General features: G+C 34.1%; 1 protein-coding gene across 1 annotated transcript in view; it reads right to left on the bottom strand.

Moving 5' to 3' along the window:
- LOC121384528 (choline transporter-like protein 2) overlaps nucleotides 1-13,289 on the bottom strand; it is a 55,977-nt gene that overhangs the window by 7,053 nt on the left and 35,635 nt on the right. The window contains exons 13-19 of the mRNA XM_041514958.1: nucleotides 11,819-11,911; nucleotides 9,927-10,026; nucleotides 9,367-9,419; nucleotides 8,130-8,306; nucleotides 5,405-5,533; nucleotides 4,493-4,562; nucleotides 3,152-3,225 (exon numbers count right to left, since the gene is read on the bottom strand). Of these exons, the coding sequence (XP_041370892.1) occupies nucleotides 3,152-3,225; nucleotides 4,493-4,562; nucleotides 5,405-5,533; nucleotides 8,130-8,306; nucleotides 9,367-9,419; nucleotides 9,927-10,026; nucleotides 11,819-11,911 (696 nt within the window). The remainder of the gene's footprint in view (nucleotides 1-3,151; nucleotides 3,226-4,492; nucleotides 4,563-5,404; nucleotides 5,534-8,129; nucleotides 8,307-9,366; nucleotides 9,420-9,926; nucleotides 10,027-11,818; nucleotides 11,912-13,289) is intronic.

The following is a 13,289-nucleotide window of genomic DNA, read 5'->3' as shown; positions in this document are numbered from 1 at the left end:
GTTTACATGCCCCCCCCCCCCCCCCCATAATCCGCACATGCCAGTTGTGCAATATCATCCCAGAGTGACTGAATTCTACATTTGAATTCATTACTGATATGTTTTTACATTGATTGTAATAAAACACAAGATTAATACATGATTCAGGGCTCGAAATAGGAAGTAAAAGTTGGCCTGCTATTATCTTTTTTTAACATAGCAAGCCAAAAGAAATATGGCCTGCTATGAAAACATATGGCCTGCTGCAAATTCTACAGCATGGGATGAGTGGTGGGTTTGGAACAGTGTGATGAAAATTAGGACCTTTGAGCTGTATAAATGTAAAGCATTATAAAATTAAAACAACAGAATCACGATCTCAGCCTGAAATCATGCATACATATCTGTCTCTTAAAAAAAAATTGTTTGGTAATTTTAGCTGGTGAATTTGTTTTTCATCTGCTAGGTTGAAAAAACCACACTGCTTTAAGCAGGCCACTATTTCAAGCCCTGGTGATTAATAATCTATAACACTCATATATCTGAAATAATCTGATAATAAAGCAATTCTGCTTCACACAGAATTCATAAATAGAGATTATTATATGAGCTTGTATGTCGTACTGATTTTATGAAATGAGTGTCAAGATTTTTATATTTCTTGAGCGAGAGCAATACATGAATCCTGACACGAGTTTCATAAAGTCAGTACGACTCACACGTTAGTGTAATAATTTCTTTATTATCCATGTTATTATTGTTGTTTTCTTTATGAATAACAAAACCCAACTCAAAATGTTTTTGCCACAACTAGGAGACGATGAAATGATGTCATATTTTAAATGCATAGTCTCAGCTAGGACTGAATAAGCATTGTCATGTTATGACGTCCCCCAAACTTATGTTATTACACTTGTTATTACATGTGTGCTTCATATGATTATTATTAACTCGGTTATGTTGAACCATATGGATAATGACTTATATTTTCAACTTTACAAAATGTTGATTACAGACAATGCATCAATTTCTTCTTTAATTCAGATGTATAAAATCAAACAATATTTAGTGCTTTAATATACTGTGAGGGAACAACAAGACAAACTAGTGTTTCCATGCCTCAACATGAAACCAAAAACAAAACTAGCAACAATAAACAAACAACTAAAGAGTAGACCTATAGCTGTAAACAAAATCAATGAATGGGTGAAAAGATTCTTTAGTTTTGAACTTTGTACATGTGTATAGCTACTAAAAATATATCATACATTTAAAGAAAAAAAAAGAGGAAATTTTCACAAATGTTCTAATATAAAAAGATATTATTACATACCTATTCAATCTTACTATAGTGATAAAGACATTTTGAAACCGTGTGATAAATATATTTTGTATTGCACATACGTGTGATCTGGACCGGAACGTTTAAATGGGGGAAGTCCCTTTTTATTTTTACTGCACTTAGCGCCTTTTATTTACTGACGTCATACATGATTTTACAAATGTTGTCACATTGTATTTGAAACATTACACAAGGCTGCCGCAGAGTACGATTCTTAACATTAATAAATATATCATATATGAAAGGAGTTTTGATCATATATTTAATGAAGTGTTGTTATAACGTTAAATAAAAAAAACGGTTTTGTAAAACATAAAAGAAGGTAAGTAATAAATACAGAACTTCACATAGGTTGTTTTCGCTTCCTATTTATTGCACTCGTTTATTTTGCGAAAGAACATATATATTCTTGCACAAAATAAACTTGTGCAATAAATAGGAAGCAAAAACAATGTATGTGAAGTTCTGTATATTTATTAATCTCCATGATAAATAATTCAGATTCACTTATGAGCTACTGAAAGCAAAATCCTACATACCAAAATATTACTACATGATGAAATGGTATATCTTTCCTATAGTTTATATATTTCATCACATAGGAATATTTGAATAAAAAATTATATACATTTTTTTAATTATTATTTTTTAGCTGATCATTACAGACCTCCAGCCAATGATGCATAATTATTTAATGCTTGTAATCTACACAATCTACACAAACATAACAATAAATTCAAAATGTTTAAAAAAATAATAATAATAAAACAAAAAGGGTGGCTAACACAGACTCCAACTCACCACCCTTTGTATTTATTCCACAGTTCAGACCTGCTGGCTACTGCCTGTTTTGAAATATGGAAGCACGGAAAGTAAAACGTAGAGACATGTACATTTTTCTAACAAAGGGTGTATTCAATTACAAACCCACACCGATTCATTTATCAGGGATGGGAATTGGTGAACTGTAAAAAAGAGGAAATCTAGAGGGGTCTCAGAAATTCTTGAAATCCTAGGTTAAAATCTGTGCCATCTGACACATTTTGGAGGAAAGGACAATTAAAATGCGAGGAAACGCAATAATCCAATAGAGGAAAAAGCTGATCCGAGGAGAATTCCCACCCCTGATTTATAGTGTTAGAGAAGTTATTTCTGGGGTCACGAAGATAACTACCAAGACAAAAACATTTAGCAATTTGGTATATTGTAAAATACAAGCTACATTCTATGATGTGACCATTATGCCTTTCATTTTGTATTTCATTGATTGCAACTTATTTTCGTGCTTATATCCAATTAAGGTTCAAGCACACTGTCCTGGGCACACACCGCAGCTATCTGGACGGTCTGTCCAGGACAGTGGGTTAGTTGTTAGTGATTAGTGAGAGAAAAGAGGGTGTAGTGGTCTTACACCTACCCATTGAGTCATTAAAATTTGCTCTGGGTGGGAGTCGGTACCGGGTTGTGAACCCTGTACCTACCAGCCTTATATCCGATGGCTTAACCGCGACAACACCAAGGCTGGTATTTTTGTATTGAAAATCTCCTGTTGCTTATACCAACAAATAATGCATCAATTAAATCCAATGTCTGACTTCACATTGAAAGTCACAAGTTTTTATTTTATTTAAGCACATTTACCAAACTGCTAAACTTTTTTGTCTTAGTATGTATTGCAACTACGTATTTTAAGTGTAGCAGTTTGAAAAAACAACAATGAAAAATATAAACACAAGTCTGGTCTACATACTTTTAGAAGATTATTCTGAATATTTAGAATGATCCAATAAAAAAAGACAGATAACAACAACTGCACTCTGACAAACTCACCGTATGATATTTCTCATAATGAGGAAAAAACCTTCCTTGGCCGCTGAGCAGAAATTCAACCCATATATTGAAGTCTGAAAAAAAAAAGGTTTGTTTATACGATAGTATTATTAACTAATTTTTATTCTCTATAATCTATTTATAGTCACTGCCAGCTTTATAAGGGGGCAAAGGGGGCAATTGCCCCAGGCCCCCTTGCCAGAGGGCCCCCCAGGATGTCCTTTTTAAAAAAAATGTAATAATTATAAAATTAGTAAAAAAAATTATTTGTCATGTAATTTAATTTTTATGTCGAGGGGCCACTGAACCTGAAGTGCCCTGGCCCCCCCCCCAAGGTGTAAATCCATCCCTGTTTCTAGTGCTGAAATTTAGTGACTATTGCACAGAAGGAAAATGTCAAACATTTAATAATGTTTTCCCCAGCCATATACAACAGTGATTATCCTTTTAACAACTAACCTGAGATTGCACATGTGGCACTAGGTGAGATAACGGTGAGGTAATCCAGTCGAAGTGATATTCAGAGCAATTAGTGTCGCCATAATGATTGATATTGGTTTGTGGTCTGATTGTCAAGTTTTTAAGAGTATGATTTCATGGATGTGAGAGGGGCTGGAACAAAAAAGCTTACTGTGGCCGGGGTCCAGGGACAATCAAAGGCCCCTGAAGGAAAATTGTTGTTTGCAATCCCTGGAACTGCCAAAAACTGCATTCAATGCTACAAATCTAAACTGGTTATAACTTATAATATAAGGCACACATCATAAACTTAAAAATGTGAAAACATGCAAATGAACCATGTGTGGTCAACAGTATTTAACATCATGTTTTTGTTTGTTTTTTAGACGAAATGGAAAAGCGCATTTACGCGTTTCCACGTAGCTCTCACATCCCTGTAATTTACATTAAATAAACATGCTGGGAGGCCTATTATTCATTCAGTGTTCAATTTAAAGGGGTTTCCAGATTAATATTAGTGTTAAAAGATGCGTAAATCATGAGACTATGGAAAATGTCTAGTTTCACTGTATTTATAAATCATGAGACTATGGAAAATGTCTAGTTTCACTGTATTTATAAATCATGAGACTATGGAAAATGTCTAGTTTCACTGTATTTATAAATCATGAGACTATGGAAAATGTCTAGTTTCACTGTATTTATAAATGATGAGACTATGGAAAATGTCTTGTTTCACTGTATTTATAAATCATGAGACTATGGAAAATGTCTAGTTTCACTGTATTTATAAATCATGAGACTATGGAAAATGTCTAGTTTCACTATATTTATAAATTAATGATCTTATTTTTAGCAGATTTGTGTACTGAACGAACTCACCATGATGTAAGCATTCTTGTTGATAAACTTCAATATTTTCTCTAAACACCAGAAACAACACCTTAAACATCTGAAAACACAGCAACATTATTGTCAATGCTCAATATCTGAAACACAGCAACATTATTGTCAATGCTCAATAGAAAAAACTTGAACAAAAAAACCCCCAGTAGAACTAGTTATAGAAATAAGAACCAGTTTCATGGATTTAGTTAGTAAACAATCACCATGTTATTTTAGAGGGGAAGTGGTCTTAGCATTACAAAACATAGTTATTTTTAACTTCCAAGCTAGCCTTCTTTATGTTATACCGTAATGGCTTATATGATCTCAGCTTTGTTTATATATTCTCCTGATGTTGATTTTATGCTGACAAAATGTCAAATATATTTTATATTTTTATGCATTCAATTTTAAGGTGGTTTCAGTTGAAACCTTTTTTTAAAGTTTCATTTCATTTCAACTTATTTTCGTGCTTATATCCAAATAAGGTTCAAGCACGTTGTCCTGGGCACACACCTCAGCTATCTGAGCTGTCTGTCCAGGACAGTGGGTTAGTTGTTAATTGTTAGTGGTTAGTGTGAGAGAAGAGGGTGTAGTGCCCTAACACCTACCCACTGAGTCCTTAAAAGTCGCTCTGGGTGGGAGCTGGTACTGGGATGTGGACCCTGTACCTACCAGCCTTATGTCTGATGGCTTAACCATGATGCCACCAAGACTGGTTTATAGTTTTATAAAATATTTTATGGGGAAGGGAAGGTAAAAAATTGCCAGATTTTGCCCTTTAATTAAAAACTTTGTCATCTGTGAAAGATGTTTACAAAAACATTGCTACAGCCTCGTTTCAACAATATTATTTATCATAACATTAAAGTTTGTTGCTGCATACAGTTACGGAGCGTTACAACTTACTTGACAATAAACTTTGCTACTGCATTTTCTGAGCTCTTCAGTTTTCTGTCAAGATATCCGAGAAAGGCTCGAATGATCTGAATGATGGCAATAATCAGAGAGCCAAAGGCTAGGGTGCCCAGATGATACCTGAAAGTAGCAAAACAAAAATACAGAAATCACAATACTTTATGCCAAAGCAGGGGACAATATTTCAAAATGTTAGGTAACAGGGAGTCAATTCACGTGAGTTTTACTTAGGTAACCGATTGTTCAGTTACGTGAATATAGTTCTCATAAATGATGAGTTAGGCCTACCTAATCCTAAAACACTTGAACTACGGTCCTGTGCTACATAGACTGATTTTCACTTTCATTACTGATATATGGTACTTTTAAAGTTAGAATGTAATTGTTCACTACATAATCGATTGGCGATTCTCGTTATTTTAAAGTTGTGCAACCAACCATCGAACAGAACAACGGTTCTCGTGAAATATTGTGCCTTGCAAAGTGGGTGGAAAGGAAGGAAATGTTTTATTTAACGACACACTCAACACATTTTCTTTACGGTTATATGGTGTTAGACATATGGTTAAGGACCATGTATATATTGAGAGACGAAACCTGCTGTCGCCACTCAATGGGATACCCTTTTCGATTAGCAGCAAGGAATCTTTTATATACACCATCCCACAGACAGGATAGTACATACCATAGCCTTTGTTATATCAGTTGTGGAGCACTGGCTGGAACGAGAAATCGATCTTAGACCAACTGTGCATCAAGCGAACACTTTACCACTGGGCTACGTCCCGCCCCAAAGTGAGTGGGATGACAATAACAATTGTAAACCTTTTTGATGAGAATTGTAACGAGAATTTCATGGAATTAAATGTCTAGCCTTCCATAAATGTATCCAGTGTCACTAGTACTTGCATCCATAGATGTTCATTCCAATGCATTTTATAAAAAGTACTACCTATATAGTGTTTCTGCCAGAAAGAAATGTTTGGGTATGGCGCTGTAGAATTGAATGCTACCACAGTCAATAAGGGGTGGGGGGGAGCCTCCCCCAGAAAGAAAATGGGTTAAGTTGAGGGTTAGGGTTAAGAAAATCATACAGTAATATTCATTAACAATAATCATTAATTTTGTCCAATTGTTAACTTTAATAATTAAAATTTGCAAAACAATTTAGGTATGGTGCCATATCCGTTTTATCCACTGGCAGAAACCCTGCTATATCTGCTGTTTTACTTCATAAAGGTAAGACAATAGAGCAGACGATAAATAATTAATGTAATATTCTTTGTACAGATTACTTATTTTCTACTGAAAGTTTCTAAAACTTCATGCCAATCTGTTAAAAGGTTCTAACAAACATTATGGACGAAAGGTAAACAATATATTCTGCTCTGTTAAAGTACTCGTAATATATTAGAAAAAAACTACATACACCACTCAACTGTGTAAAACATTTTAAAAGAAAATACAGTATAGTTATGTTGGGACCCTGAGTTCATTACCTGACATATTACATAGTGAACAGACATTACCGTATATCGCTGTGTATTAGCCGACTCCATGCATTAGCCGACCCCCTAGTTTCACCCTCCAAATCGGCTTTAAAATTATAGACCTTGTATATAAGCCGACCCCCCTATATAAAACTAACCAAGTCAGATGTCTGTGTGGTCTACAAAATGACAAAGTACATCTGGTTTCAAACGTCATTTGTCACAGCAAACTTATCCGGAAGCAGTAGCCGATTTCTATTTATAGAAACGGTGTCCGGTTAATTTATTTCTCGTAAAAGTACCAAGATAGCGAAATATACCTAAACATTCTTGATTGCAGCCACACGTTAAAAACACAGTTACTGTTTGCATTGTTGATTGTGCTAATCGGTCTTTTCATTACTAGTAGGCTATACCCTACCATACCCAACCACCCGTGTCGATTAATCCCAAGCCGACAAACAAAACAAATGTAGCTGGAACAATTAACGTGTTCACCGGTTTAGTAAGCAGTTTTGTAATGACACGTGACCTGTGAAGTTTTCCGAAATTGTTTTGATCGGTCACCATTTATTGTTGTTTAAACAGATAAATATTACTAAATAACTTTTAAACACCAACATTTATTAAAGATGAACATATATATACAATTTTAATATCTTTTATTTGTAATAGCTTGTGTTAAAATGCAATATTAAACCTTTATGAAAGCGGAAATGCAGAGCACAATAATGACAATAGATCGAGTCAAGCCGTGACGTCACTATTCTAACTTTACATTTCCAATAAAATGTTGACTCCTTAGATAAGCCGACCCCAGCCTTTGACTTGATAAATTTTGTATCAAAAAGTCGGCTAATACACAGCGATATACGGTACATAACCATAACCTGAAAATAATATAACATTTTGATAACAAAATATGAAATGGAGAACAATTCTGCCCCCTCTACGATGAAGCCAGGATAAAGCACTGGCCGAACGGAGCAACACTGGCCGTCAAGCTTAGGGGTTCCAAAGAAGACTTGACAGAGACAGCGTTTTTTATCACCACAACCGGACTCCAAATCTAAAGCATGATCAACTATAGCTTGAACGCAGAAGAAAACAAAATGGAGAACCAATGAAGTCGAGATAAAATGTAAACTAAAAGAGATAATATAAGGATAAAAAGATAAGCCGATGTGTGTAAAACATTCTTTGTAAACAATGAACTGTTTGCTTACCGGAGCGATCTATAGAGAGATCTTGTTAACGGTGCAGCTGGAATGTCACGTGGTTTCTCGTACGCCCAGTAATATGACGCAAAGGCTCCTGCCAGTGTCATCTGTCCCAGTGCCACGATAAAGTTCATGAGCCAGAAAAACATGAATAGCATGAATATCTGCAGGTAAAAGGTATATCTGAAATAAAATAGAGTGAACACGCCGATGAACACAGATCATAAAAATAGTGTTGTACTTACGTAGAGGAGAATAAACAAGTTGACGTTTATGTCCAGTGTGTAATAATTTTCACTTGTCATGTGGTTAATAAGTGACAAGTGAGAATTATTGCACTTTGGACTTCAAACTTGATAACTGGTAAAGAGTTTATTATTCTATTTATTGTTCAACATAACCGAGTTAATAATAATCATTTTAAATACATATGTAATAACAAGTGTAATAATGTAGGCCTAATTTTGTGAAGTGATGTCATAACATGACATTGTTTTCCCAAGTCCTAGCTCAGACTTTGCATGTGAAATATGACGTCATTTCGTCATCTCCTTCTAGTTGTGGTTGAAACTTTTTGAGTTGGGTCTTGTTATTCATAAAAAATAACAATAATAATATGGATAATAAAGAAATTATTACACTTGCGTGTGTCGTACTGATTTTACGAAATTCGTGTCAGAATTTATGTATAATCCTGACACTTGTTTTATAACATCAGTACGACACACAAGCTCATATAATAATCTCTATTTATTTCCATAGTTGGGTTAATTTTTCTCAGAAAAAGCTTTTTGAAAAAAAAATTTGACAATGTATATAAAAGTATACAGAAATGATATAACCACTTTACATTGTGTATTTACGACTTCTGAGTATTGCTATAATTGTATTGTATTCACATTCACAGATAATTACTATAGACAGAAGTTCTATTTATTTTGTGGAAAATCTATTTTAAAAATTGTATTAACTAACATTTTATTACAAATGTAGATATGAAAACAGAGATGTGCAACTCTAAACTGACATTATTTTGTATGTTTGTCAAATCATGACGTTATATTTTTAAGTACTAGTATATGCTACCCTGTTTAGTGATATGAACAGCCACGAAACTGAATTCCATTGTTAAATTCAAATTATACTTGATTATGTTATTTATCATATTTATTTATCACATTAATTACAAATTCCTTACAAATACTACAGTAAGCATTTTTTATAACTTAAAAAAATCACTCACTCATTTCCGCCATACTTTACAAAATGGCACAACCTGGTCCCAACATCAGCACCCTGCAAAGTAACAAAATAATTGCATATATCAGTGAATGATAATTAAAATTAGAACAGTAAATTGCAATAATTAGTATAAGCAATAATTACTTTTCACATTGTCCATACACCATGTACATGACATTTTATTTCTAAAAATAATTTCTTTTAGAAATACAAATAATAACTGCCAAAAACACCACAAATATAATAACCTTTTCAAATTATATATACTGATGGAAAGGAATAAAGGATCACACAGACAGCAACAAGAAATAATCAATTTATATTGTCAGAAGTTGACTGGGAACATACAGACATTCAATCCCACATTACAACTTGGTATGAAATACAGACATTACTATGCTAGTTTTGATGTGTTCCCTTATTTCTTTCCATCATTATCTTTTTCCATGTTGACTGTGTTGCAAGGAAATGGTCAAAGAATAAGCATGAAAGTAAATTTATTGTCAACAATTGGTGATAAATGTTTTTAAAAGTATAAATATGTGATATAAAGCTACTTACACCTGGAGTACATGGTATTTCGTTAGTGACGTCACCAACCACACCTGAAGCCGTCACATTCTCAAGATTGTACTTGGTCTCACCCATAGAGGCAATGAAACTTCAAACAGGTTAAAGAAGTTAAAAGTAACAGTGATTTACATTAAAACAAAATACACACACAACTATACAGACAAAAAAACTCCAAGCCCCCCAAAATAAAACCCCCAACTCTAACAATAACATAAAAGAAATCGAAAAAAGACCCAAAACAAACAAAACACTTGGCTAAATGGTTCAATTTAGCAATCTAGATACATGTATGTTGCAGGGTTCATAGCCTTATAATAAGACCAATCAAATTCATAGACTTTTAAAGACTTTTACCTTCCATTTTCAAAGACTTTCATAAACTTTTACACAGCGGTCAAAGACAATGGAATGTGATAAAAATACCAAATCAGTTCGTTTACGTTGCTACGGCAAAAAAATTAGCTTTTTTACATGCATCACGACAGATTAAACCTTGTAACTGGAAAATATCAAGTGCACGACAGATTAAACCTTGTAACTGGAAAATATCAAGTTTGCATGCAGCGGTAAAGATATATCAATCATTGCTTTGGCTATGATTTTTTGAGAATTTAAAGGACTTTTATTACAATTCCAAAGATAATCAGTCAAAGACCTAAAAATATTTTTTTCAAATTCAAAGACTTTCAAGGAATTTAAAGACCTCTATGAACCAACCCTGTGTTGATAATCAGTTAAGTTTGATCATAGATTCATTATAACAGTGCACAGAATTGTAAAATTCAAAGACTTTCAATGAATTTAAAGACCTCTATGAACCAACCCTGTGTTGATAATCAGTGAAGTTTGATCATAGATTCTTTATAACAGTGCACAGAATTGTAAAATTTAATTTCACTGACTGGCTGTTCTGAATCAGTACCCTTCAGAAAGAGTGAACAAAATCTATTACCATCACAATGGTTACTCTTGATTTAGTAAATAATAAATACCTTTCAAATACATGTACTAGCTTCCAACATATGACTGGACTCAAAAATAATCCAACAAGTCTAATGAGGGACAACCGATTCTGCAGTCTATCACGCCCTAAGCACGAACCCTATATCAGGATGAACCTTTTTTTAATATGTGATTTTACATACAGGGCTAGATCTGGGCGAGGAGAAAAGTTCACTAAATTATTTATTACAATTTAAAAAACTGTAGAAAAACAATTATTTTTTAAACAAAATATCAATTGTTTCATGAAAATATTTTGCCAAATTAAAATAAAATTTGTCAACCATTTTTAAAATTCCTAATTGGCAAATTTCCCTAGTACCAAAGTTAAGCAGTGATAGACTCAGTTAGGGTGGGTTTTCTCTCTCTCTCTTTGTTTTTTTAAAGTTTTGAATTATGTATTTTGGTATTTCATCAAAATTTTCATTATTATAATAAGTTATGACTTTTATTGAACTGATCAAAACTGATAACTAGTACATAATGTCCATTATATTTGAAAGTGGGAGTCTATTGGAGAAAAGTAGGCAGCTGTATATAATAACTGCAGTAAGCATGAAAACAAAATGCAGCAGTTGGCAGCCTATTACTGGACACACTGCCGGCCTATTACTGGACACTCTGCCGGCCTATTACTGGACACTCTGCCGGCCTATTACTGGACACTGCCGGCCTATTACTGGACACTCTGCCGGCCTATTACTGGACACTCTGCCGGCCTATTACTGGACACTCTGCCAGCCTATTACTGGACACTGCTGGCCTATTACTGGACACACTGCCGGCCTATTACTGGACACTCTGCCGGCCTATTACTGGACACTGCTGGCCTATTACTGGACACACTGCTGTCACACTTTGTAGTTGTGAAAGGATACACTGCTGATGAACCGTAGTAGATAACAACAATAACTTGGAGCAGGAACGGAATCACCGGCCACAGCAGTGTCGACATCATGTATCCAATGGCTCTGGAATATAATACATATTGTAATCAGGTATCCAATAGTACAGTATCATAATATATACATATTGTATTCATATATCCAATGATACTGTTAAGTGTTCTCGCTGCTCCATTTAAGTGGGATGGCCCGCCCTGATATTGCATTTTACTGCCCTCCTTTCTTTTATTGTACTATATTTTACAACATCCATTTCTGCTATTTTCAAATGCACACGTTTTTCCACAAAAAAAAAAAAAATTGATCAGTCTGCAAACTGGACATCAAAGGAAACAAGCCGTGGTGTGTACAAAAACTTAATTAACAAAAAACTTCAGTAGCTTACGACAGTTATTTGGCAATCTCCGACTGAAAAAACACTTATTTGGCACCAAATCTGTCACATGATCAGAATGGTCATTCTGTATTTTGTGTCCACTAACTATTGTCTGATATTTTGTCCTCAATTGCAGATTTAATTGGTTGTAACTGATGATTTTTACTTTCTGTCATTTGTTTATCCAGCAATTCTTTATAAAATATGAGAAACTTTTCATTTTGGGGGGATATCACCGCTTATAAAAACAACAGAAGTGGTAGTGTTCCAGGATCTACCATGGCAGTCAATTTACCATGGTAAACTTACTCTAACAGTAACTTTCTTTATCAAAATTAATGGAGTATAAATATTTTTGTTTCTTCATAAAACCCCAAAAGCGTAACTGATCTGTAATAAGCTAAACACATTTTTCAGTATTTCAGATCAAATCCAGTCAACTTTGTGCAAACTATTTGATGTTAAAACTCCCAACTGAAATCAGATCAAACACTGAAAAATTGCACCCCTAACCTACCTTTAATCTGGTTTTCCATCACATACATGTATGTGTTTTGGGGGATTAGCCAACAGGCACATATTATTGCCTACCTTTAATTTGATATTGCTGTTTCAAACTTGCCATGCTGCTATCAGTTAGCCATTGAAGCTTGTTAATAGGATGATCATAGATTCGTCTTGTCATAAACTTAATTCGTAGAAATAAATAGTTCCAAAGATCACTCACTCCCAGTAATATCAGACTATCTCAAACCATGCATAATGAATAAATGAATGAACAAATGAATGTATGAATGAATCAGGCCCGTAGCCAATAGAGGGTTGGGTGGGTCAGTCGACACCCCCTTACAGGTGACTTTCTTTCCAATATGCCACCGGATCCCCCTCTCAAAATTTTGGCTACAGGCCTTTGAATGAATGAATAAATGAATTCAGGAAACAAATGAATGAATTCATAATTATTGTATACATGTAGCTTGACTAAAAACATCATCAAATGTGTAACATTTCAAATGTATCTTTAATAACCAGTATACTAACCTTGCTACCATAATACACAACACATAC

The sequence above is a fragment of the Gigantopelta aegis genome, chromosome 10, assembly GCF_016097555.1.
Source record: "Gigantopelta aegis isolate Gae_Host chromosome 10, Gae_host_genome, whole genome shotgun sequence".
Lineage (NCBI taxonomy): Eukaryota > Metazoa > Mollusca > Gastropoda > Neomphalida > Peltospiridae > Gigantopelta > Gigantopelta aegis.
This window is presented reverse-complemented; position numbering and strand designations above follow the sequence as displayed.